Source organism: Microcaecilia unicolor, chromosome 3, assembly GCF_901765095.1.
Source record: "Microcaecilia unicolor chromosome 3, aMicUni1.1, whole genome shotgun sequence".
NCBI classification, from domain to species: Eukaryota; Metazoa; Chordata; class Amphibia; order Gymnophiona; family Siphonopidae; genus Microcaecilia; species Microcaecilia unicolor.
In genome coordinates this window covers 189,966,708-189,994,540 of record NC_044033.1, presented here as the reverse complement: position 1 = coordinate 189,994,540, position 27,833 = coordinate 189,966,708, and the positions used below count along the sequence as shown (strand labels likewise).

Below are 27,833 nucleotides of genomic sequence, written 5' to 3'. Positions count from 1 at the left end.
CGCATGCACCAAGCACATTCTTGCAAAAAAAAAAAAAAGCACAAATGGGCCTCCAAAACTGGAACAATGGTACAGTCTTTAATGGAATGGACCCGACACAAGCTGTGTTACATCAGGCGTGGATGCTGTTCAAAAACGCCATTCTGGAAGCCCAGGCCAAATATATTCCATGTATTAAAAAAAGGAGGAAGGAAGACCAAATGACAGCTGGCATGGTTAAAAAGTGAGGTGAAGGAAGCTATTAGAGCTAAAAGAAAATACTTCAGAAAATGGAAGAAGGATCTGACTGAAAATAAGAAACAGCATAAGGAATGTCAAGTCAAATGCAAAGTGCTGATAAGGAAGACCAAGAGGGACTTTGAAAAAAAAGATTGCGTTGGAGGCAAAAAGGCATAGTAGAAATGTTTTTAGGTACATTAAAAGCAAGAAGGTGGCAAAAGAATCGGTTGGACCACTAGATGACCGAAGGGTAAAAGAGGCGATCAGGGAAGACAAAGCCAGGAAAGATTAAATTAATTCTTTGTTTTGGTCTCCACTGAGGAAGATTTGGGAGAGGTACCGGTGCCAGAAATGGTATTCAAAGCTGACAAGTTAGAGAAAATGAATAAAATCTCTATAAACCTGAAGGATGTAATGGCACAGTTAGACAGATTGAAGAATAGCATGGACCAGATGGTATTCATCTCTGAGTATTAGAACTGAAAAATGAACTTTGCAGAACTATTGTTGGTAATATGTAATTTATCTCTAAAACCAAGCATGGTACCGGAAGATTGGAGGGTGGCCAATGTAACACTGATTTTTAAAAATGTTTCCAGAGGTGATCTGGGAAATTATAGACCGGTGAGCCCGTCGGTGCCAGGCAAAATGGTAGAGACTATTTTATAAAGAACAAAATTACAGAGCATATTCAAAAGCATGGATTAATGAGACAAAGCCAGCATGGATTTAGTGATGGGAAATCTTGCCTCACCAATCTATTATATTTCTTTGAAGGGGTGAACAAACGTGGATAAAGTTGAGCTGGTCGATATTGTGTATTTGGATTTTCAAAAGGCATTTGACAAAGTACCTCATGAAAAGCTCCAGAGGAAATTGAAGAGTCATGGGATAGGAGGTGGTGTTCTATTGTGTATTAAAAACTGGGTAAAAGATAGAAGACAGAGGGTAGGGTTAAATGGTCAGTATTCTCAATGGAAAAGGGTAGATAGTGGGGTTCCTCAGGGGTCTGTGCTGGGACCACTGCTTTTTAATATATTTATAAATGATCTAGAGATGAGAGTAACTAGTGAGGTAATTACATTTGCTGATAACACAAAGTGGGGCATTTTCGAAAGGGACGTCCTTGCAAAACGTCCTGATCCAGGGGCGGGGAAACCCGTATTTTCGAAACAAGATGGACGTCCATCTTTTGTTTTGAAAATACCATCAGGGAAGTCCAAATCCTTAAATTTGGTCATCCTTAGAGATGGACGTCCCTAGACATGGACGTTTCTGATTTTCAGCGATTTTCGAAACCAAAGACATCCATGTCAGAAATGACCAAATGCAAGCCATTTGGTCATGGGAGGAGCCAGTATTTGTAGTGCACTGGTCTCCCTGACATGCCAGGACAGCAGCCTGGCACCCTAGGGGGCACTGCACTGGACTTCATAAATTGCTCCCAGGTACATAGCTCCCTTACCTGGTTTGCTGAGCCCCCCAAAACCCACTAACCACTACCATAGCCCTTACGCATGAAGGGGGGCACCTAGATGTGGGCACAGTGGGTTTGTGGTGGGTTTTGGAGGGCTCGCTGTTTCCTCCACAAACGTAGGGGGAGGGGTGCTGGGTCCGCCTGTCTGAAGTGCACTCACCCACTAAAACTGCTCCAGGGCCCTGCATTCTGCTGTCACGGACCTGAGTATGACATCTTATGCTGGCACGACATATTTTTAAAGATGTTTTTTGAGGGTGGGAGGGGGTCATCCCCGATTCTCTCCGGTGGTCATCTGGTCAGTTCAGGCACCTTTTTGTGCCTTAGTCGTAATAAAAACAGATCCGGGTGAAAATGTCCAAGTGTTCATCAGGGACGTCCTTCTTTTTTTCCATTATGGGTCAAGGACGTCCAAGTTTTAGGTATGCCCAAGTCCCACCTTCGCTACGCCTCTGACACGCTCCATTGAACATTGGCTGTCCCCGCGACGGAGTGCAGTTCAGGACGTCCAAAATCAGCTTATACCGATTTGGACATTTCTGGGAGAAGGACGTCCATCTTCCAATTTATGTCGAAAGATGGCGACCTTCTTTTTCGAAAATGAGTCCAAAAGTTATTCAAAGTTGTTAAATCGCAAGAGGATTGTGAAAAATTATGAGACTGGGCATCCAAATGGCAGATGACGTTTAATTTGAGCAAGTGCAAAGTGATGCATGTGGGAAAGAGGAACCTGAACTATAGCTATGTAATGCAAGGGTCCACATTAGGAGTCACTGACCAGGAAAGGAATCTAGGCTTCATCATTGATGATAAAGTTGAAACCCTCTGCTCAGTGTGCCACGGCGGCTAAGAAAACAAATAGAATGTTAAGTATAATTAGCAAAGGAATGGAAAACAAAAATGAGGACATTATAATGCCTTTGTATCGGTCCATTGTGCGACCGCACCTTGAACATTGTGTTCAATTCTGGTCACTGCATCTCAAAAAAGATATAGCGGAATTAGAAAAAGTACAGGCAAGGGCGACGAAAATGATAAATGGGGATGGATGACTTTCTTATGAGGAAAGACTAAAGTGGCTAGGGCTCTTCAGCTTGGAGAAGAGATAGCTGATATGATAGAGATCCATAAAATAATGAGTGGAATGGAATGGGTAGACATGATTGGCTTGTTTACACTTTCCAAAAATACTAAGACTAGGGGGCACGCAATGAAGCTACAGAGTAGTAAATTTAAAACGAATCAGAGAAAATATTTCTTCACTCAACATGTAATTAAACTCTGGAATTCGTTGCCAGAGAATGTGGTAAAAGCAGTTAGCTTAGTGGGGTTTAAAAAAGGTTTGGATAGCTTCCTAAAAGAAAAGTCCATAAGCCATTATTTAAAATGGACTTGAGGAAAATCCACTGCTTATTTCTAGGATAAGCAGTATAAAATGTATTGTACTGTTTTGGGATCTTGCCAGGTACTTGTGGCCTGGCTTGGCCACTGTTGGAAACAGGATGCTGGGCTTGATGGACCTTTGGTCTGTCCCATATGGCAATACTTATATACACTTTACTCTTTTTTTCTGTGCTTTGGAGTTTTCTTGCCAATGGTGGTACCTCTTTGCCTCTCTCCAAGTCTTAATTGTACTTGTTGTGCTGCTTTGCCCTTTTCTATACCTCTGCTCCTTTTGTGGTCCTTACAGCTTCTGTTCGATGGAGGTTGTTCATGCTCCAGATGCACAAACAAACCTATGTCTATGGACAAACAGATAGACAGATCCTCTTCAACAGGTGCTATCACTTGAGCAAAATGTGCTTGAAAAGAAGGGGGTAATTCCCAGAAAATGGAGGCCTAATTGGAAAATATGCACCTACTTTCTTTTGTAGAACATTTGCATAACTGGGTATATGTGCGCATATGTGGTTATGTGCGAACACTTACAATGCTGGAGATAGGCACACAACTTACTGTATTCTATAAGTTATGCATGTAGGCTCCGCCCATATGTAATGCCCACCCATAAAATATGTCCTATGGAAGAGATGTGTGTATTTTATAGAATAGCACATAGCTGGAGTTTTGGCATTGATACACACATGTGCCGGTATTCTAGTCATTTATTTGTGTATTACATAGAAATATAGTATAAGGCAGCCAGAGCCGCACCTGCCTCTCTATGCAGGTTACACTCCGTCATGATCAAACTCTAGAATAACAAATAGGGCAGTCATACAATCACAGAAAAGTGGTTTTATAATTTTAGATACTCGCATTTATGGTCAGTAGCCATGCAGCAAAGGAGTAGGTGTGGGGATGGCACTTTTGAAATTCACAGAACAGACCAAAAGATCTTCATGTGCAAGGTTTCTTGAAGGAATACCAACAGATTTGATATGGCACTATGTTTCGGTGCTTAAGCACCTGCCTCTAGGAAAGCACATATGGGTAAATTAAAAACATAAAATAAACAACTAAATTAATAATTTTTGTCCCTTATAGATAGATGATTTCGTGTTTTTACTTTTTAGATTTTTACCCTGTTTTTTAAGAATTATTTAATGTCCCCTTACATTTGTGTGTTTTTAAAAACATTTTATATGTTTATGATATTTCTTTTACACGGTAACACAGTAAATGATGGCAGACAAAGACCCACATGGTCCACCCAGTCTGTCCAAGGTGGCCAGAGCCGTGCCTGCCACTCTATGTGGGGCCCCAGCTGCCCATGCTTAAACACTGGTTGTCAAATCTCCACTATGCCAACCTTGTAGGCAGTCAAACACAATGGGAGTCTTGGCTAAAAATACATATCATATTCTATGTATTGCTGACAGTATTCAACTTACCAGTCAAGATATCTTTTCTTCCCCAAGCTGCACAGCACCCTCACTACAATAGGGTGATCTACGACACTGGAGTTGCTGAAACGTCACCTGTCTTTTCCCATTTGCGGGACACAGACAGTAGAAGTCTGTCCAGCAGAGGCCTCGGTTCCCACAGTGCAACTTGGAATATAAGATGTACTCAGTTCTTAATTTCCTCAATGTTATGGAACAGATAACAGAACTCAAGAGTATACAGCTTGCTGGGTGATGAAATCTCTACACCTTCAGGCTGTCAGAAGTACTGAATGTCTGTATGAAAAACTAATGTCTGAAGGGGCTAGAGAGGCTGATTCACAGGAGTACCCTCCCCCCCCCCCCCCCCCCCCCCCCCCCCAATGATTCTCTTAGCCACTTGCCCCAGCCAGATTATAAAGCTGTTGATGCAGCTTCCTGGAAAGGTCAGCAGGTGGCAGCATAACACATAAACCAATGGTTCCCGAACCTGGTCTTGGACCTGGAGGCACCCCAGCCAGTCTGGCCCCCAGGATATCCAATGTTAGTTTTATGAATTATGTGTTATGTTAATTTAGTTTATTTTATGTTTTTAATTTACCCATATGTGAACACCAGTATCTTTTCATCTTGTGGTTTTTCAGAAGTGCCATCCCTACACCCTACTCCTTTTTTGCATGCACAACATTTGAGTAAATCAGCAATCCAAACTGACATTTTACTCGTATCAACCTTTAGGTGAATGTGACAGAAAAAAAAAGACACACAGCTGCATAAACATTAGCACCACTTTATAGAATGACCCCCATTGTGTCCAATTCTGGGGGGCCTTATCTCTGAAAGGCTGGAGGGGGTCCAGAAAAAGCTACTACAATGATGCAGGATCTACATCAAAAGTCATACAAGATAAGAAAAAGACCTAAATCCTAGGGAAAGGAAGGATATGATAGAGACATTCAAATATGTCAAATAGAGACATTCAAATATGTCAAATAGAGACATTCAAATATGTCAAAAAATATAAAGCAGGCAAAGGAAGCAGACCTTTTTCAGAGGAAGATGAGAGGTCCAAGTATGATGTTCTAGTGGTTAGAGCCAGGAGCAATATCATACAAGTATTTCTTCACAGAAACAAGAACATAAGAATAGCCACACTAGGTCAGATCAATGGTCCATCTAGCCCAGTATCCAGCAGTGGTCAATCCAGGTCACAAGTACCTGGCAGAAAGGGTGATGGATACATGGAATGGCCTCCTAGTGGGATCAGCAAGGAGGTTGAAGAAAACAGGAGACGGGATGATGTCAAAATGTTGAAGCCACTTAGGATAGCCTTTGTTTCCTCTTCTCCGCACAGCCTTCATCTAGTACACTCAAAGCAAGCAAACCTATGAGCTGCTGCATTCTCGTTGGCATTCTTTATTGTTGGTAGCATTTTTATTTAATCTCACTTATATTTCAAACATGCTGGCTTGTGCAGCATACAAACGTACATAGAGGAAGTATTGGTTTCATCTGTTAGAGTACTAATTTATTCTATATTTTAAATTTTGTCATTTGGAGGGGCTGGCTATAGCCACTCCCTATATTCATGCAGAGATGTTTTCATCTAATAAAGGGCCACCAAAATAGACATCATATTATGAGAATCAGGTACTTAACAATCAGACTTACTATTTATAAGTACAATTAAAAAAAAACATTAATTAGGTTGAAAGTGGGAGTATTTAACATCTTTTTTTCCTGTGCTTACATCTAAAGAAAAAGATGGCACGTGGGAGCTTGCTCCTTTTTTGTGGCATGCAGTGTTACATTAGAAAAATGCACATGCTTTTTTTATTATTATTATTACTACTATTTCACAGATATATATTGAATAATGAAGTAGGGGGCTTCCTTAATGCAGAAGTTCTGTCCAGAGGCAGTCTAAATGTGCCAACATTGTCCAGTTCAGCACACTATTAGCTGCCAAGTTCATACAAAGTTAATTTATGTTCAGTGGAAAAGAAATCTGTTGTCAAGCTGCTTGCTATGTGAATATTCCATCACTGTTTCATTACCAAGTATTACATAGTAAGGGTATTTGCTGTAAACTTTGTTTTAATTCGTTTATCCAGTCCTTACATGCATATGGTATTGCTTTTTAAACCCAAAGGTGAATCCTACGGGTGGTGGAACAATTAGCTATAAACTGTAGTGGTGGTGGTGTTTGTTTTTGTTTTTTTTACTTGTTTTGGAGTGCTTTGGTCCTGCTGATCTGTACATCTGCTGTCTGGAACTTTGGAAGATGGAAATGAGAAAATAAAAATAAAATTTTGGATGTACTCTGTAGAAGTTGTTTACTTTTGCAGTGTGTGTATGGATGCGTGTTCTGGTGTTTATGCATGTGATAATATTTGAATAACTATCTATATTTATGGCTATGATTTCTAAATATGCAGCATCGTTAATGGACAGACTTTTAAATGCCCAGCTGGGTATATATGGTAATCTCATCTTTGTTAAATGTTTCAGACATATCCATATAGTTGCTTCTATAATATAACTGAATTCTCGTGTTCTGTCTCACTGTATTTTCAAATGTAAGCCACATTGAACCTGCGCTTTCTTGGGATAATGTGGGATATAAATATATTTTTTTTTTTAATCCGTTATCCTCCACCTTTTAAGACACTGCCTATCCAGCTGGATGGTGATGGCACAATGAAAGCCAGTTTGGTCCAGTGAAGACTAACTCAAAATAACCTGTTCCTTAGCTAGGCCCTAGTATTACCACATTGAAACAAAATATTTATTTTTATTTTGACTTATAAAATCACTTTCCCTGAACATGCCTAAAAACAGAATAATCCAGTTGTGTATCTAAAATGCAGACTTGTACAAAACAGATGCAAATGTGATTCCATGTGTCCCAATGAAAGGAGAGTCTAATTTTACTTCCATTTAATTTCATTATATTCCGTCTTTATAACATCAGGCTTCCCAAGGCAGTTTACAACAACAGTTAAGATGAACCCATCAAGAAACAGGATATCTTCACTGAAATCTGGCCATTTGTATTGTATAGAACAGTGTAGAAAAAGAAACACAAAATAGAGGTTATAACTGCTGTTTCTACCAGCTATAATAATTTTTTTTAAGTTGTTTTAGTGATATTCAATTTTTATTACATGATATTTATATCTAGATATGGGAAGCTTTCAAAATAAATTAAAAAGCTGTCAAATAAGTAAAAAAAAAACAAAAAACAAACCTTTTGTCCTCCACCTTTTAAGGCACTGCCTATCCAACTGGAACAGCGTTAGACTTTTTACAGATGGACCACGCATTTATTTTTTAATAATCTTTTGCTATTGTTTTGGGTGAACTAAAGCTCCACCTACTGCCAGCAAGCTCCGCCTACTGGCTTCAGCCCGTAGAATGGACTAGATAGGAGCACCCCGCCTCCTGCAACCTCCTTAGAGATCAGTGGCGACAAAAATGGTAACACTTGAACAAAATGTGTCAAAGAAGTAAACGGGATATAAGAGGTCAACTTACTGCATCAGGAACGAAACGGGAAACTCAATGGGTCTCACAATGCTTATCTACTATAATAAAATGCACCGCCAACGTTCTGAAGCTGACTCCGTGGCTTCAGGGTTCATAAGTTTGTAAGGGTGTCACATCTCTCTCTGCCCTCGCGTAAAAACGTGATGACGTTGAGGGCGGAACAGTGAGAGTGAAGGGATGTCACACGCAAAAGCTGACCAACCAGAGGTGGGAGGGCGGACGCACAGCGGCGAATCGATCTTCTAGCGTTCACTGGACCTGCACGCTGAGCTGTGCACGGCAGCGGAGAGATTTGGCCAGTATCGTTAAGGGCAGGGGAGACAGGAGATTCGTTTAGTGGCTGGAAGGGGGGGGGCAGGGGAGAGAAGAGCATTGGTGGGTGGCTGGAAGGGGGGGTCAAGGGAAAATGGAGAATCGCTGGGTGGCTGGAGGGGGGCCAGAGGAAAAAGGAAAATCACTGGGTGGCTGGAGGGGGGGCAGGGGAGAGAGGACAATCGCTAGCTGGTTGGAGGGGGGCAGGGGACAGGACAATTGCTGGGTGGCTGGAGGGGGGCAGGGGAGAGACGAGAATTGCTGGGTGGCTGAAGGGGGGGCTGGGGAGAGAGGGGAATCACTGGGTGGCTGGAGAGGGAGCAGGGGACAGAGGAGACTCGCTGGGTGGCGGGAGGGGGGCAGGGGAGAGAAGAGCATCCCTGGGTGGATACAGGGGGGAGCCAAGGAAAAACCATAATCGCTGGGTGGCTGCAGGGGAGAGAGGAGAATCCGCAGGGTGGCTGGGGGGGGGGGGCAGGGGAGAGAGGACAATCGCTGGGTGGCTGGAAGGGGGGGCAGGGGACAGAGGAGAATCGCTGGGTGGCTGCAGGGGGGGCAGGGGAGAGAGGCGAATCACTGGGTGGCTGGAGGGGGAGCAGGGGACAGAGGAGAGTCGCTGGGTGGCGGGAGGGGGGCAGGGGAGAGAAGAGAATGCCTGGGTGGATGGGGGGGGGGGGCAAGGAAAAAGGATACTCGCTGGGTGGCTGCAGGGGGAGCAGGGGAGAGAGGAGAATTGCTGGGTGGCTGGAGGGGGGCAGGGGACAGAGCAGGCACACACAGCAGTCTATCTCTCTCTCACACACGCACACTCGCACATTCACTCTCTCTCACACACAGTCACTCTCATACACACTCTCAAACATACACACTCCGACAAAAACCTTGCTAGCGCCCGTTTCATTTGTGTCAGAAACGGGTCTGATTTACTAGTCTTTTAATATTCTGTTTAGGCTTCTCTATGAAGTAGGCACACTAGATAGACATGGAGGTTTAATTCTGTTCTTCCTGTCTAATGTTTCAAGCAGTAAACGAGAAAATAAAACACTGTACCACTCAGTTGCTAGAGCAGAGAGCTGCCTCCGTTAATCCTGGTTGCTGTGGCAGTGTTTGAGTTCTCTTGAGGGCCTGTGTGCTCTCTCTCCATCTCTGAGGGGAGGAGGAGGAAAGCTGCAGAGCTGTGCTCCGATTTCTGCAGAGAATTCAGTGATACGTCCAAATATATGACAGACCGCTGAAAAGGTGCCACTAGTGCCAGACTACCAACAGACACATATTCCTTTTTCTCATCCATAGAGTAGGAAGATTTGTCCTAGAAAGATGAATTACTAAATTAATTTGGAGCTGAAACTGCTGGTTCAGACTGTGTTTACTAAGAGCAAGCTGTTGGGGGAGATAACATATTTTGGTTTCTATCAGCAATATCGCAGAATTTCTGTAAGAAATCATCTTGCCTATTCCTTGTCGTTCTCCTTTGGTTTTAGGTCTCCCGTGTACTAATAGATTTTGCTATATTTTCACACATTTTATACCAGGTGAGTATTCTTCAGTGTGGCCATACTCTAGTTCATAAATATTGTATTCCCAGAGCTCATCCCTCAACAGTATGTGCTGGTTTAGGTGTACAGATGGTTGTTGGGGATGCTACTACGGCGGTGTTCATAGCCTCCAGGGTGGATGGAATCATAGTGATCATTCAAGGGTGACACCTAGTGGGCAAACGTAGGGTCCATGATTGCAGGGTTTTGCAAGGTGCATTGGTACCTGCACCTCCCCCCCCCCCCCCCCCCCCCCCCCCCCCCCCCCCCCCCCAGGTTGAGGTCTGTCACAGCAGTGATTGGACTAAACATAGAAAAATGTAGGCAGATAAAGATCATATGGCCTATCCAGTCTGTCCATTCATTCCATCTACTCTCCCTATCACTCCTATATACAGTGGGGGAAATAAGTATTTGATCCCTTGCTGATTTTGTAAGTTTGCCCACTGACAAAGACATGAGCAGCCCATAATTGAAGGGTAGGTTATTGGTAACAGTGAGAGATAGCACATCACAAATTAAATCCGGAAAATCACATTGTGGAAAGTATATGAATTTATTTGCATTCTGCAGAGGGAAATAAGTATTTAATCCCTCTGGCAAACAAGACCTAATACTTAGTGGCAAAACCCTTGTTGGCAAGCACAGCGGTCAGACGTCTTCTGTAGTTGATGGTGAGGTTTGCACACATGTCAGGAGGAATTTTGGTCCACTCCTCTTTGCAGATCATCTCTAAATCATTAAGAGTTCTGGGCTGTCGCTTGGCAACTCGCAGCTTCAGCTCCCTCCATAAGTTTTCAATGGGATTAAGGTCTGGTGACTGGCTAGGCCACTCCATGACCCTAATGTGCTTCTTCCTGAGCCACTCCTTTGTTGCCTTGGCTGTATGTTTTGGGTCATTGTCGTGCTGGAAGACCCAGCCACGACCCATTTTTAAGGCCCTGGCGGAGGGAAGGAGGTTGTCACTCAGAATTGTACGGTACATGGCCCCATCCATTCTCCCATTGATGCGGTGAAGTAGTCCTGTGCCCTTAGCAGAGAAACACCCCCAAAACATAACATTTCCACCTCCATGCTTGACAGTGGGGACGGTGTTCTTTGGGTCATAGGCAGCATTTCTCTTCCTCCAAACACGGCGAGTTGAGTTCATGCCAAAGAGCTCAATTTTTGTCTCATCTGACCACAGCACCTTCTCCCAATCACTCTCGGCATCATCCAGGTGTTCACTGGCAAACTTCAGACGGGCCGTCACATGTGCCTTCCGGAGCAGGGGGACCTTGCGGGCACTGCAGGATTGCAATCCGTTATGTCGTAATGTGTTACCAATGGTTTTCGTGGTGACAGTGGTCCCAGCTGCCTTGAGATCATTGACAAGTTCCCCCCTTGTAGTTGTAGGCTGATTTCTAACCTTCCTCATGATCAAGGATACCCCACGAGGTGAGATTTTGCGTGGAGCCCCAGATCTTTGTCGATTGACAGTCATTTTGTACTTCTTCCATTTTCTTACTATGGCACCAACAGTTGTCTCCTTCTCGCCCAGCGTCTTACTGATGGTTTTGTAGCCCATTCCAGCCTTGTGCAGGTGTATGATCTTGTCCCTGACATCCTTAGACAGCTCCTTGCTCTTGGCCATTTTGTAGAGGTTAGAGTCTGACTGATTCACTGAGTCTGTGGACAGGTGTCTTTCATACAGGTGACCATTGCCGACAGCTGTCTGTCATGCAGGTAACGAGTTGATTTGGAGCATCTACCTGGTCTGTAGGGGCCAGATCTCTTACTGGTTGGTGGGGGATCAAATACTTATTTCCCTCTGCAGAATGCAAATAAATTCATATACTTTCCACAATGTGATTTTCCGGATTTAATTTGTGATGTGCTATCTCTCACTGTTACCAATAACCTACCCTTCAATTATGGGCTGCTCATGTCTTTGTCAGTGGGCAAACTTACAAAATCAGCAAGGGATCAAATACTTATTTCCCCCACTGTACTTGTCCCAAGCTCTTTTGAATTGATACTGTTTTTGTCTCTACCACTTCCACCAGGAGGCCATTCCACAAATTCACCACCCTTTCCATGAAGAAATATTTTCTCAGGTTACTTCTGATTCTATCCTCTTTCTCCTTCATCCTATCCACCCTCATTCCAGTGATTCCTTTCAATTGAAAGAGACTTTTCTTCTGTGCATTTATGCTGCATAGGTATTCAAATGTTCTATCATAGCTCTCCTCCCCCACCTTTCTTCCAAAGTATACATATTGAGTTCTTTAAGTCTGTCTTCTTACGTTTTATGACAAAGACCACTGATATTTTAGTAGCCGCCCTCTGGACTGACTTCATCCTGTTTATATCTTTTTGAAGGTACGGTCTCCAGAATTGTACACAATATTCTAAATGAGGTCTCACCAGAGTCTTATACAGGGGCATCATCACCGCATTTTTCCTACTGGCCATTCCTCTCCGTATGCAACCAAGCATCCTTCTAGCTTTTCCCATCACCTTTTCTACCTATTTGACCACCCTAAGACCATCACATACAATCATATCCAAGTCCCGCTTCTCTTTCATGCACAAAAGTTCTTCACCCCCTAAACTGTACTGTTCCCTCGGGTTTTTGCAGCCCAAATGCATGACCCTGCATTTTTTAGCATTAAATCTAAGCTGTTAAATTCTAGACCATTCATATAGCTTCACTAAGTCCATCCTCAAATTATCCAAACCATTAAAAGTGTTTACCCCATTGCAGATTTTGGTATCATCTGCAAAGAGGCAAACTTCAAGACCTTGCTCTCTTCCTCAGGATGGCTCAAGGCCCAAACCCCAACCCTGCATAAGCTAGCATCTTTCCTTCCTCTCTCTACCACCCAGGTGGCCAGAATCTTCCTTTCCATTCCCTACCCTCCAAATGTCCAACATCTCCCCTTTCCCCTCCCTACTTCCCAGGTGGCCAGCATCTTCTTTCCACTTCCTACCCCCCCCCCCCCCCAAGTGTACAACATCTCTCCATCTCAAGGAGCCCAGACTTTCCCTTCTCCCCACTTCCAATCATCCAGCCTCTCCCCTTCCCTTCCCTATCCTACCCTCTGAGGTGTTCAGCATCTCCTCTAACCCCCATCCCTATCAAGGTGGCCAGAATCTCCCCTTTACCTCTCCAGGATAGCACTATTTTTTTGGGTGGGGGGAGTACCATTCTTCTCTTCCCTACCCCTTCCATGACAGCCCAGTTTTGGGAGGGGCAGCACCAGCGTGGCAGTCAGCACCTCTAAACAAGACTTAGCACAGCCGGCATGAGACTGTGGACGTGCAGTGTCCTATCCCCTCTGAACTTGCTGTTTTGGAGAGGGTAGGACACCGCTGTGCAGGTGAACAGGGCCCTGCCCTGGCTGCACTGGTGCATCCCTCAAATTACGTCGCCCTAGGTGACTGCCTATGTCTACTGGTTAGGCCAAAACCAGTAATCCTACATGAATACAAGGCACTTCAACTTAAACCATAATATTTTGTGATGACTAATTCTGTGTTTAGAGCAGAATTGATGTGTGTGACAAAACACTGCTTTGATTTGCACTGAGATCATTTGTCTCCCCAGTATGACTTTTTTCTCCTGCAATAATTGAACTTTCCTTTAAGTTAGCCTGAACAACTGGGAAGATTGAGACTGGTGGGGTCAAATCTGGGAGGGGGCTGCAGGGGTTGAGAGAGTAATAGAGTATGTGCGAGTCAACGTAGGTGTCTGAAAAAAAAGAATTAGTGCCAGCAGGTATAGAGAAAGCTAATACTGGGGGTGGGGGAAGAAAGCAAACAAAACAAGCAGAAGTATTCCTTAACAACAAATCACAAAAAGTGTAGTAAAAAGAAAAAGTAGGGGGTACACCAAGAGGCATATTTTCAAAGCACTTAGCCTTCCAAAGTTCCATAGAAACCTATGGAACTTTGGAAGGCTAAGTGCTTTGAAAATATGCCTCCAAATATGTATCGAAACAGTGGATTTATTAAAAATATACAAAAACTAAAGCAGACTTGACACAGTTCTGCGGTTCAGCGCCTATTGCGCCTGCCTCAGGAGTCAATCAAATACTCTCAGCCCATGATGGTAACAATAAATAATAGGCTAAGACATCAAAAGGTACAGCATAAACAATGTGATAAGTCATAGGATCACCAAGTGAAGCATGCAGTATGTCGCAAAGGACAGACATGTATATTTGGTCTACCCCCTACTTTTTCTTTACACTTTTTTGGTGGGGGAAGAAAGTTCATCCTCCTCCTGTGATGCTAATCTGGCTTCCCTCAGCTTGAAGTAGTTTTGCAAATGCTTACTGATATATCCTCCGCTAAACCAGAAGCTACGCTACTGTGATATTCACCATATAGATACTGGTAACCCTAAACCACTGAATCAGATTACTTATCAAATGTTTGTTGAGTTTGGGAACAAGGAAGTAGATGAGACATTAAGAGGGGCATAATCGAACGGGGCGCCCAAGTTTTCCTGAGGATGTCCTCGCAGGACGTCCCGGCGAAGGGGCGGGGAAACCTGTATTATTGAAACAAGATGGGCAGTCATCTTTCGTTTCGATAATACGGTCGGGGACGCCAAAATCTCCACATTTAGGTCGACCTTAGAGATGATTGTCCCCGGTTTTCGGCGATAATGGAAACCGAAGACGCCCATCTCAGAAACGACCAAATCCAAGCCCTTTAGTCATGGGAGGAGCCAGCATTCGCAGTGCACTGGTCCCCCTCAAGTGCCAGGACACCAACCGGGCACCCTAGGGGGCACTGCAGTGGACATCAGGAAATTGCTCCCAGGTACATAGCTCCCTTACCTTGGGTGCTGAACCCCCCAACCACCCCCCAAAACCCACTACCCACAACTGTACAAGTTTTGAATGGCTCACATTTACCACCACAAGTGGAACAGGTAGGGGGGGATGGGCCTGGGTCCGCCTGCCTGAAGTGCACTGCACCCACTAAAACTGCTCCAGCGACCCTCATACTGCTGTCAGGGAGCTGGGTATGACATTTGAGGCTGGCATAGAGGCTGGTAAAAAATATTTAAAAACTTTTTTTTAAGGGTGGGAGGGGGATTAGTGACCACTGGGGGAATAAGGGGAGGTCATCCTTGATTCCCTCCAGTGGTCATCTGGTCAGTTCGGGCACCTTTTTGAGGCTTGGTTGCAAGAAAAAATGGACCAAGTAAAGTCGGCCAAGTGCCCATCAGGGATGCCCTTCTTTTTCCATTATTGGCTGAGGATGCCCATGTGTTAAGCACGTCCCAGTCCCGCCTTCACTATGCTTCCAACACGCCCCGGGAACTTTGGTCGTCCCCATGACGGAAAGCAGTTGAGGGGCTCAAAATCGGTTTTCGATTATGCTGATTTGGGTGACCCTGGGAGAAGGACGCCCATCTCCCGATTTGTGTTGAAAGATGGGCACCCTTCTCTTTTGAAAATGAGCCCATAAGGGGCTCATTTTCAAAAGAGAAAAACATTTTAAAAGTGTCCTAAAGCAACATTTGGATGAAAATATTCTCAAAATGTCCAAATCAGTATTTTCAAAACCTGTTTTGCAAACATACTTGAAATGTGAAACTTCTTTGTTATTGCCATTCAGGATTTCGTGCTAAGCATAGCACGGAATCGACACTGTTATCCTTGATGGATGACTTGCATAGAGGGTTGGATGATGGCAGTGATTTGGTGCTTACTTTGTTGGGTTTGTCTCCAGCCTCTTGCACTGTGGACCATGGGATTTTCTTATCTTTAATGTTGGGGTGTGTGTCATTGGCTCAGTGCATTCCTGGTTCTCATTCTATTTAAAAGGTTGTTCATGAGGTGTGTGTTGAGGAGCATCTTTTTCAGAACCATGGAGCTGGAAGTCTGGGTTGCCCCAGGGATCTCTTCTTTCTCCATCATTATTTAATATTTACATACAGCCCTGGGCTCAGCTTATTGAGGAGGCTGGTACAGGTTATTTCCAATATGCATACAATATTTAAGTTAGGCTGAGAACATGAGAACAGGACAGATCAGCTAAGTGTCTGCCTTACCAAAGAGCATTGGCTAAAGATTAATAAGCTAAAGCTGAGTTGCGAAGCAAATTGCGTTCTAAAGTTATAGAATACTGCTTAGCGCCCTACCAGCACTTCCATGTATAAATGTAATCATTTCACAGGTAAATGCCAGCAAATGGTGCTTCTGGTTAGGAGCTAAAGAGGTTATAGAATGAGGTAGATGTAAACAGGCACCCTGAACCATCTCCAGAAATACACGCATTTACACCTATATATATATTAGGATTTATTTACCGCCTTTTGTATATATAATACTAGTAAAAAAGGCCCGTTTCCGAAACCAATGAAACGGGCGCTAGCATGTGACTTTTTTTTTGTGTGTGTGTGTGTCACAGAGTTATTTTGTGTGTGTGTGAGTGAGTGAGTGTTTCTTTCCCCCCCCCCCCCCCCCCCCCCCTCGGTCTATTTTTGCACATACCCACAGCAGGAATATTCTTCTCTCGTTCCAGCGGTGGTTCTGTGCTCTCCGTGCTGCACAGATAATGAGCCATTCTGCTGGGGAATGCTCCTCCCTTAATATCACGTAGTTTCCTCTGATTGGTCCGCCTTACGTTGCCTAGTGTTGCCTGGGAACAGTGTTGTGATGGTCCTTTGTGTTTCAGAATGTTGAGGGTGTTTTTTCTGATTGGTCCGTCATGCGAGGGCGGGGCAGAGAGACATGGTCAGTGTTGTGGCTTCACCACCATGAATCCATGAACCCTTCAGGAAGTGATTGAGTGACTTCAGAACGTTGTCTTCAGAACGTTGAGGGTGAGTTTTATTATAGTAGATATAATCTACAAAGTTTAACATTGAAAATATAGGACTTTATGTAACTGCACTTATGCAGGCAGCATGTATTCTGCTTTGTCTCCTGATAGGCTCTCTACTCAGGAGATCAGCATGCTAGGGCCGCCATTCGATCCTCACCTGCCTGCTCTCAGCTTTCTGACAGCCCTCCTTTCCTTCCAGCTGCCCTGCGTTTAAAAAGTCGCAGCGGCTGCAGCGAAAGCACCAGGCTCGCCTCTGCCTTCCCTTCTCAGTGTCCCGCCTTTCTCTGATGCAATTTCCTGTTTCTGTGAAGGCGGGACACTGAGAGAGAAGGGAAGGTAGAGGTGAGCCTATTGCTTTCACTGCAGCCACTGCAACTTTTTAAACGCAGGGCGGCTGGAAGGAAAGGAGGGCTGTGGGAAAGCTGAGGGCGGGCAGGTGGGGCTGGGGTTGGAACTGAAACTCGGGGACTGAAAAGGGGGGCAAGTTGAGGGCTGGGGCCAGTCACTGGACATGGATGGGAGGGGAGGGCAGGGGAGAGAGGAGAAATGCTGTACATGGAGTGAAGGGCAAGGAAGAGAGGAGAAATGTTGGAGGGAAGGAGAGACAGAGGAAGCAGATGCACACGAATGGAGAGGAAAGGAGAGAGGAGAAATGCTGGACATGGATGGAAGGGAGGGAAGACAGAGGACGTGAGATGAAGTGAGATGAACATGGATGGAGGCGAGGAGAGAGAGGAGAAATGCTGGACATGGATGGAGGAGAGGGAATAAAGAGGAAGGAGATGCATTCTGGTAGAGATGAGGGAAAGGGAAAAGAGGAGAAAAACTGCACATGGCTGGAGAAAATAGGCAAAAGCTGGATCTACTCTATACTTCCTCCAGTCAAGTCCGCGGAGGACCCAGCTTTTACCTATGGATGTAGGGCAAGAAATGAAGAAGAACGGAGGAAAGTAAAGAAATAAATGGAAAGGAAGCCCTGGAAGTGGAGTTAGCAGATAGAGAGCAGCAGAATCAGAGACTGGGACATGATAAAAAAAAACAAAGACAACAAAGGTAGAACAAATTATGTTATTTTCATTTTAGTGTTTGGAATATGTCCAATTTGAGAATTTACATCTGCTGTCTTATTTTGCAATGTATAGCAATGTTCTGTTTTTCTGGTATTGTGCTGCATGCAGAGTCTGTATGCTATTTTGGTGTGTTTCATTTTGGGTATACTGGAGCTGTAACAGCTTACAGAAATTATTTATAATGAAAAAAAAACAAGTTATTTTTCTTCTCCTGTACTGATGTAATATTTTCAATGATTACTGTTTATATGCAAATCTCTTCGGCTAATTGTTGAAATAATCAATAGTGGGAGTCCAAAAACACTCTCTTTATATATTATCAATGACTCCCTCTCCTCCACTCATGTGTTCAGTATATACATATTTTCTTCCAATCATTAGAATACTCTTATAATCATTTATTTTTATTACATTTATACCCCGCGCTTTCCCACTCATGGCAGGCTCAATGCGGCTTACATGGGGCAATGGAGGGTTAAGTGACTTGCCCAGAGTCACAAGGAGCTGCCTGTGCCTGAAGTGGGAATCGAACTCAGTTCCTCAGGACCAAAGTCCACCACCCTAACCACTAGGCCACTCCTCCACTCCAATATAATAGCTCAAGGAACCTCAGTTGTGCATATTGCCAACTCAATATGCACAACTGAGGTTCCTTGAGCTATTATAAGAGTATTCTAATGATTGGAAGAAAATATATATATACTGAACACATGAGTGGAAGAGAGGGAGTCATTGATAATATATAAAGATACTGTTTATATGCTGGTGGAAGGGTGTGACTAAATGTGCCAACATTGTCCAGTTCAGCATACTATTAGCAGCCAAATTTTGTTCCTCTTTCCCTTCTCTGACGCTAATTCCTGTATTTTGTATTAATGTTGTTTAATAGACTATTGTACGCCACATTGAGCCTGTCCATGGGCGGGAATAATGTGGGATATAAATGCCATAAATAAATAAATAAATACAAAGTTAATTATATTCAGTGGAAAATAAATCTGTTGACTCATGCTGCTTGCTATCTGAATATTCAATCACTTTTCATTATTGCTACCAAGTATTACATATTAAGGGGATTCGTTTTAATTCATTTATCCAGTCCTTACAGTTTTGCGTTTTAAACCCAAAGGTTTCCTATTATACCATTTTACATGTTTGAATTAGTTTTTCTATATAAGTTTTGCTTGATTTGTCTTTATTTGAAATAAAAGAAAATGTTTAAAACATATCTTGTCAACAAGGGGCAGGGCTAGGTGGGGGTGTGGCTGGGTGGGACTGGGGGGGGGGCGGCACCGAACTAGTCTGCACAGGGCCCCACAATTGCTAAGACCGGCCCTGATCATGCATTAACCAGAGTATATAGAACATTACTATGAAGACTCAGAGCTCTTGAACTAAATCTTCTTTAATGCAAATTCTTAACTTACAGTTCTGTAGTGGTGCACAAAGAATCTCTGCCCTGCAGATTGGGAGTCTGTTCTCAACAAGCCTTCATCCTCTAGCATGCATAGAGGGGCTTGAAGAAATCCAACGCTGTGCTGGGAGTGAATGCTGTCAGTACTTTTAAACTGGTGAAAACCTGGCTATGTACAGTAGCTTGAAGGAACAGTATGCCCTGAAGCGGAGCCAGGTTGAGCCTGATTGACGCCGCGGGGGGAGCGAGAGTGGACTTCTGCCGGTGCCGGTGCGAAAGTTCAGTGCAACTCAACTAGAAAAAAATAGGTGCCAGCGCCGGCAGAACTCCGTTTGGGGGAGCAGCCACTCCCCTGGCACCCCACCTAGCTACGCCACAGGTACAGCAGAATTAGCTTACAGTCCTTAGAAAACCATGCTGCAGACACACACTAAACCCCAAAATGGCAGGGACGTAGCCAGACAACAGATTGTGGGTGGGCCTAGGCAAGTAGTGGGTGGGCACCAAGTGTGCTCCCCCCCCCCCCCCACCACCACCACTACCATCACCACCACCCAAAAAATATCTAAGCTGGCAGGAAAACGCTTCTTTCCACCTTGCCAGTCTGCAAAGGCATGCGCTGAAAACTGAGCATGCGCAGGTTCCGATATTGTTGAGAGTAGTGTTTTTGTTACCATTAGGCAGAAGTCTTCAGCTGGCGGAGCTTGGGATCCCCACCAGCTACCGCTAAACTTATGCTACTGTTGAGTGGGCCTAAGCCCTAAGTAGGTGGGCCCTGGCCCACCCAGGCCCACCTGTGGCTATGCCACTGCAAAATGGAAAGAGATGGGGCAGGGCTACAGTCCACATACACAGGGACAAGAGGCAGCCAATAGAAAAAGACCCAGAAGGCATAGGGAACAGGAACAGATCCTCAGGAAGAGCCTATCACAAGAGAACTATAATTTTGTCACTTTTTAGTCCTATCCTACTTAAAGAGCACAGAACACATATATACAACAAGCACCCTGCCTCCATGAATATGGGGGCAGAACAAGTAATGCCAGCTACATTCGTACTTTTTTTTTTAACTATGTGGGCCATATATATATATCTGGCTTTGGCTATTTATCTGGTAAATGGCTAAAGTTCTATTATAAAAAGGACTAGGGGTCTTTCTGGGTCTGGCATAATAAATTTCATACTTTAATGATTTTTGAAAGCCAGCAGGCCCGGAAATCTCCTAAAGGGAGGACCGAGGAAGGCCTTTTTGTTGGTCTAGGCAGGGGCATACCTTCAGTCACTATCCCACAGGGCCCGAAGTGGGGTTTTAAATACGCTCTAGATCCTGACATAGAGCAAGCTCTCCTTTTTTTTTTTTTTTTGAGAGTTGAAGGGGGAGGGGGGTTCAGCGTGCTGAGAAAGTAAATCATTTGAGCTAGAGGAGGGAAGGCCCTTAGAGATCAGGCCTTCTCAAACCTATTCAAGTATTGATGCTCCAGTGCTTGCTTTTTGTTATCCTTGTTCATAGTTTATCCAAAGACATGTATAATAAGTGTAATGTATACTTGGGAAGGGAGGGTTGGTGGGAAGGTGGGGGGGCAGAATTACATTGTAAAATGATGAACAACAACTGAATACGCTTTTGTATGTTCTTTATTACATGTTCAATAAAAAGGACTAGGGGAGTTCTGAGGCTGTCCAAAAATGTTTCAGCTATTAAACGGATAACTTGCTCATTTAAGTGGTGCTGCACAAACGGAAACTATAAAGTTAAATGGATATGATATCCATTTAACTTTATCTGTGGATTTTCAGTGGTACCTCCTAAATGAATAGCTCCACTGAAAATCCACATAACGCTAAACAGATATCTGTGGAATTTTATATGTCGGCTCCTGGCTGAAACCTGACATAATGACCTGTGATAGTATTTTACAGGATTACTGAGTGAGGGATGATCATGTATGTTGAGTTTTATCAAAATCTCAGTGAAGGAGACCTGGGGCTCAGAAAGTTCTTGTAAGGTCTGAAGGTTCACCTTAGACACCCAGTACCTGTGCACTGGCCCTGACTTTGAGAGTGAGGAAATGGTTATCACTCATAATCAAGGTCTTGTCTTTCAGACTTTCCTTTAAATACAGTAAAAAGGAAAAATGTCTAGGGTATTTCCTCTCGGCTAATGACTAGCTGGGCTTTTACACCAGGGAACGCCTGATTCATTCATGGTAACTGGAAATACAGCAATTTGTTTTATTTTGGTTTTGACAAAAATAAAAAATGATGAAAGGGGAGGAATCCTTATTGAAAACCTGGTGATTTTTGTTGGTTTAATACTAAATCTATTCTATCTGCTAAGGGCAAGTAAATAAACTAGTGAAGACCCAACTTCAGTGGTGATCATGGATCTGAGGCTTGGGAACTATAAGTGGCTCTTCAAGGCCTTCAGTGTGGCTCATTTTTACAACATTACAGGCTGGCTTGGCAAAGTATCATGATTGTCCTTCCCTTAAGATAGCTGGATATGTGGAAATAAGAGTCAACGAACAATTTATAGGTTCCGTGACTGGTGTCACGATTGTTGCAGTTGTCTGGGTCTTGTTGCGTCTGAGTAAGTGGAACCGACGTTTCAGCCATTGCGTTGTGGCTTTCTTCAGGGTGAAGAAAGCTACAGCACTCTGGTTGAAACATCAGTTCCACTTACTTGAACATGGCAAGACCTAGATAGTCACAACAATCGTGACACCTTTTCATTGAGCTAACTCAGTACATCTGGACTAGCTTTCAAGGACTATGCTTCCTTCATCAGCTCGGTGAAGATAGGGTGCAGGTACATGAATGTAAGCAGAATTATTGGAGGGAACAGAGCCCTCGAAAGCCAATCACAGATGTACTGAGTCAGTTCAATAAAAAAAGATATCTCCTGCCCAGTTTGCTTGCTTGCTTGCTTGTTGATCCTTCTTTCCAGCTTCTGGTCAAATTATAAGGTTTAAAAAACCCCATTTAAATGTTTCTTAGAGATATGACTTGCTGTTGTTGCTCACTGATTAGCAATAGAAGAGAGGGTTCAAAAGTACACAAAGTCAAGCAGCAAAAAGAAGCACAAAAGGGCCTCAAGAACTGGAACAATGGTACAATCTTTAATAAGATAGGACCCGACATGGACCGTGTTTCAGCACCCAAATGCGCCTGCCTCAGGGGTCAAACTGAAGTCAATCTTCACAAGTTTTAAAGCCGACTGTACCAGAATCCGTGTATTCACTTTCAACGTTCTTTTAAAAGAACCGCCAAAAAAGAACATTGAAAGTGAATACACGGATTCTGGTACAGTCGGCTTTAAAACTTGTGAAGATTGACTTCAGTTTGACCCCTGAGGCAGGCGCATTTGGGCGCTGAAACACGACCCATGTCGGGTCCTATCTTATTAAAGATTGTACCATTGTTCCAGTTCTTGAGGCCCTTTTCTGCTTCTTTTTGCTGGTTGCTCACTGAATAACAGAGACTGAACTCCTTCTGATCCTGTATGGCAGGACTAATGTAAGGATCTTTGCACATTTAATTGTTACATGTCAGGTGAGTGGTGATCCTCTGCTCGGATCCCAAAAATATTCAGGCTGTCACCTGCCTTTTGCTAACTCCCTTGCATGTGCATTCCCTCTGCAGGGTTCAGCCGATTCCTACACAAGCCGCCCATCTCTAGATTCCGACGTGTCCCTGGAGGAGGACCGCGAGACTGCCCGCCGCGAGGTGGAGAGGCAGGCGCAGGAACAGCTGGAAAAGGCCAAGGTACCTAGTACACGGCTCTTACTTTGAACCCAAAGAAGATGGTTCAGGGATTTTTTTTTTTTGACAAGTCAAATCCTCCCTCACAGTCCTGGTTTGTCTGGTGTCCAAACTGTTTTCTGCCATCAGTGAGTTTGGACAGCAGGGCAGTAATCCCCTCAGTGTCAGCCATAAAGAGACTATTCTCAGTGCGTAGTGCAGACCAGTTCATTTTGGACCTGAGCCAGAAGTCTGAGAAGGGAGATGGGGGCACTGAGTTGTTGGGGGCCTGAGCAGCTGTCACTTTGATGTTACACATTGCTGGAGCTTTCTAACCTAAATAGCAAATTCCTTGGAGTGAACCACAAACCCTCAAGAGATCGCACACAAAGACATTTTTAGAAATCAAAGCAAGATTAATTTCTTCCAGATTCTGTGGGAGGAATTTGAGTTGGGGGAGTAGATACACCATATACAATTTCTTATTCATAATAGGTTTTCTAAATGTTAAACCTCCATAGTTATCCCAATATATCAAAAACATAAGAAAGTAATTTATTGTAAGAATCCAATTTTACAATGTAAAATTGGATTCTTACAACAAATTACTTTTTAATGCATTATTCTTTGTTATGTATCCTATACTGTTTATTGTAAGCCACATTGAACTCAAACTTGTTTGGGATAATGTAGGATATAAATGTCACAAATAAATAAATAAATGTATATACGGCTTAAACCTTATGTCCAGTAGCACAGGAGGTAATTCTATAACTGGGATCAAAAGTGCTTCAGTGTGCGAAGGAAGAGTAGGACTTGGGGGTGATTGTGTCTGATGACCTTAAAGCTTTCAAACAGGTAGAAAAAGCAACGGCCAAAGCCAGAAAGGCATGACCAGCAGGAAAAAGGAGGTGATAGTGCCGTTGTATAAGTCTCTGGTGAGGCCTCATATGGAGTACTACGTGCAGTTCTGGAGACCGCACCTATGGAAAGATATAAACAGGATGCAGTCGGTCCAGAGGGTGGCTACGAAATTAGTAAGCAGTCTTCAATGCAAAAATTATAGGGATAGGCTTATGAACCTCAACGTGTATACGCTGGAAGAGAGGAGGGAGAGAGGAGACATGATAGAAACATTTAAATATCTCAAGGGCATTTATGTACAGGAAGAGAGCCTTTTTCAAATGGAGAGCTCTGGAATGAGGGGGCATATGACAAAGTTAAGAGGGAATAGGCTTAGGAGTAACCTAAGGAAGTATTATTTCACAGAAAGGGTGGTGGAGGCATGGAATGGCCTCCCAGTAGAGGTGGTGGAGCTTAGGCCTGTTCCAGAATTTAAAAAGGCATGGGATAAGCATGTGGGATTGCTTAGGAACAGGTAGAATTGGGGGTTACAGAGGATGGGCAGACTGGATGGGTCATATGCCCTTTATCTGCCGTCATGTTTCTATGTTTCTAGTTGTGTGCATTAATGTACAGAAAACTTGTTGCTTATGGATAAACGTACACTTACCTGCTTAAGTGGCAACAAACCAGTTAAACACTATTCTGTGAGGACGTACATAACTGGCATAGGGGTCCTTTTATTAAGTTGTGCTAACGAATTAGCATGTGTTAAGTTGTATCCAGCCCCTAGCTATACAGTGGGCTGCGCCAGAAGCGTAGCCAGGTTTTGATGTTGGGGGGAGCTCACCTTTTGTAAAATAGGTGCCAATGTGAGTCTGCAGGCCCAATCCACAGATTTGGATGGGCTGGAGCGGGACTTTGATGACAGCTTCAGTAGTTGGAGAACAAAACCAGTGCCGGGCAGGCTTCTATAGTCTGTGCCCTGAAATTGGCAAGGATGAATCAAAATCAAGTATCTATATGTAGTATCGCATCATACCTGAGAAGAAAGGAGGTGTTGATGTCCCTGTACAAATCATTGGTGAAGCCCCACTTGGAGTATAGTGTTCAGTTGTGGAGGCCGTATCGTGCTAAGGACGTAAAAAGACTTGAAGTGGTTCAGAGAAAAGTGACAAAAATGGTATGGGGTTTATGTCGCAAAATGTAAGAGGAGGACCTGAACATGTATACCCTGGAGGATAGAAGAGATGGGGGGGGTGATATGAAACAGACATTCAAATATTTGAAAGGTATTATTTACAAATAAACCATTTCCAGAGATGAAAAGGTGGTAGAACTAGAGGACATGAGTTGAGGTTGCAGGGGGGCCGACCCAGGAATAATGTCAGGAAGTACTTTTTCATGGAGAAGTTGGTAGTAGATACTTGGAATACCCTCTCTTAGGAGATGGTGGAGATGAAAACGGTAACGGAATTTAAAAATGCATGGGATAAACACAGAGGAATCCTGTATAGCAGGGGCATGGCCACGGGTGGGCCTGGACAGGCCCAGGCCCAGCCAGTTTCCCTCCAGGCCCGCCCAGCCCCGGGTGTCAGCAGGTGGGGAGGGGGGTGCTCTGCTGGCGCTGCAGTCCCCACCTGCCTACCAGCTCCACGATCGACGAGCAGACGACCCTCGTCTTCCATCCGGCATCGAGTCTTAAAAAAAAAAAAAAGCCCAGAGAAACGCCTCGCGTCTGCTGTGCACTGCTGTAAAGCAAGCAGCAAATCGTCTCGTCGGTCCTTCCTTCACTGTGCCCGCCCTTGCGGAAATAGGAAGTTACATCAGAGGGCGGGACACAGTGAAGGAAGGACCGACGAGACGATTTGCTGCTTGCTTTACAGCAGTGCACAGCAGATGCGAGGCGTTTCTCCGGGCTTTTTTTTTTTTTTTTTTTTTTAAGACTCGATGCCGGATGGAAGACGAGGGTCGTCGATCGTGGAGCTGGTAGGCAGGTGGGGACTGGGTCGTGCAGGGGGGCTCAGATGGGTTGTCGGGGTTCAAATTTATAGAGTTTAACTTTTAAAGTTCATGGGGGGGGGGGGGGGTAGAGAAGGGAAGAAGAAATGCATGCCCACCCAACCTACCCACTGGCCCACCCAAAAATTACATTCTGGCTACGCCACTGCTGTATAGAAGGCATGGAACCAAACAAGCTTAGCAGGGATTAGATGGCAACACAGGTAATTGGGAAGCAAAGTCAGTGCTGGGCAGACTTCTATGGTCTATGCCCTGTAAAATGACCAGGATAAATCAAGATCAAGTATACGTATCATACCTTATACTATACTATACTTATACTATACTATACCACACCTCAAAAAAGACATAGTGGAATTGGAAAAGGTGCAGAGAAGGGCGACAAAGATGATACAGGGGATGGGATGGCTTCCCTATCAGGATAGGCTGAAGAGACTGGGGCTCTTCAGCTTGGAGAAAAGGCGGCTGAGGGGAGATATGATAGAGGTCTATAAGATAATGAGTGGAATGGATCGGGTCAATGTGGAGTGTCTGTTTACACTTTCCAAAAATACTAGGACAAGGGGGCATGCGATGAAGCTGCAGTGTGGTAAATTTAAAACAAATCGGAGAAAAGTTTCTTCACTCAACGTATAGTTAAACTCTGGAATTCACTGCCGGAAAAGGTGGTTAAGGCGGTTAACTTAGCGGACTTCAAAAAAGGGTTGGACGGCTTCCTGGATGAAAAAGCCATAGAATGTTATTGAATGAACAAGGGAATACAGTATTTCTAGGATGGGCGGGACAAATTGCTTGTTCTTTTGGCCGCTGTTGGTGACAGGGTGCTGGGCTCCATGAACCCCTGGTCTGTCCCAGCATGGCGATGCTTATGTACTTATTTACTATGAGTTTATCTTGTTGGGCCGACTGGGTGGATCGTACAGGTCTTTATCTTCCATCATCTACTATGTCACTATGTTATGTTACATAGACGCTGTTTCATTCAGAATCCATTTGGGGGAGCTGCTGCTCCTCTTGCATACTCCCCCTCCCTCCGGCTACACCTTTGGGCTGCGTGGCATCTAGTGTGCACTAATCATTAGTCTGTCTTAGCAAAAGGACCCCATGGTGTGTAAATGCAAAGGAGGAATTGCTGTGGCTAGAGCTTGGGAGAGGCAGGGGTAATTTTGCCACTGTGAACACCACTTACACAATCCTACACGTTACATGCGCTCTTCCTACATTTAGGCATCTACAGTTGCAGCAGGTCTATGGCTGGTGTCTAGACTTTAGGCATCCTGACACCCTAATTACACTAAGAGTGGAGGAGTAGCCTAGTGGTTAGTGCAGTGGACTTTGATTCTGGGGAACTGAGTTTGATTCCCACTGCAGCTCCTTGTCTCTGGGCAAGTCACCTAACCCTCCATTGCCCCTGGTACAAAATAATATGTAAACCGCTTTGAATGTAGTTGCAAAAACCTCAGAAAGGCAGTATATCAAGTCCCATTTCCCTAATATTCTGTAGTGGTTTCTGGGGGTTCTCACTGTGCAGCATTGGGGAGCCTAAGGAGGTGCCTGCATGAACGCAGTCAGTGCCATCCAGTTTAAGCCTGAACTAAATGTATAAAATGGCAAAAGTACATATGAGAATGGAGTGAATAGAACACCGTTCACGGAAGAGAGTGTGTATGAACAATTTAAAAATCTAAAGGTGGACAAAGCCATGGGACCAGACGGGATCCACCCCAGGATATTGAAGGAGCTCAGATTCTGGCGGGTCCTCTTAAAAATTTGTTTAATAAATCCTTGGAGACGGGAGAGGTTCCATGGGATTGGAGAATGGCAGAGGTGGTCCCTCTTCACAAAAGTGGTGATAGGGAAGAAGCTGGAAACTACAGGCCGGTAAGCCTCACTTCGGTTACTGAAAAAGTAATGGAATTGATGCTGAAGGAAAGGATAGTTAATTTCCTGGAAGCCAATAAGTTGCAAGATCCAAGACAACATGGTTTTACCAAAGGG

The 27,833-nt window shown here is 44.2% G+C and overlaps 1 protein-coding gene across 5 annotated transcripts in view; it reads left to right on the top strand.

The window, feature by feature from the left end:
- CACNB3 (calcium voltage-gated channel auxiliary subunit beta 3) overlaps positions 1-27,833 on the top strand; it is a 185,047-nt gene that overhangs the window by 69,295 nt on the left and 87,919 nt on the right. For all 5 annotated transcript variants that reach the window (XM_030196835.1, XM_030196834.1, XM_030196832.1 and 2 more), the window contains exon 2: positions 22,872-22,994. In XM_030196835.1, coding sequence (XP_030052695.1) covers positions 22,872-22,994 — 123 coding nt within the window. The remainder of the gene's footprint in view (positions 1-22,871; positions 22,995-27,833) is intronic.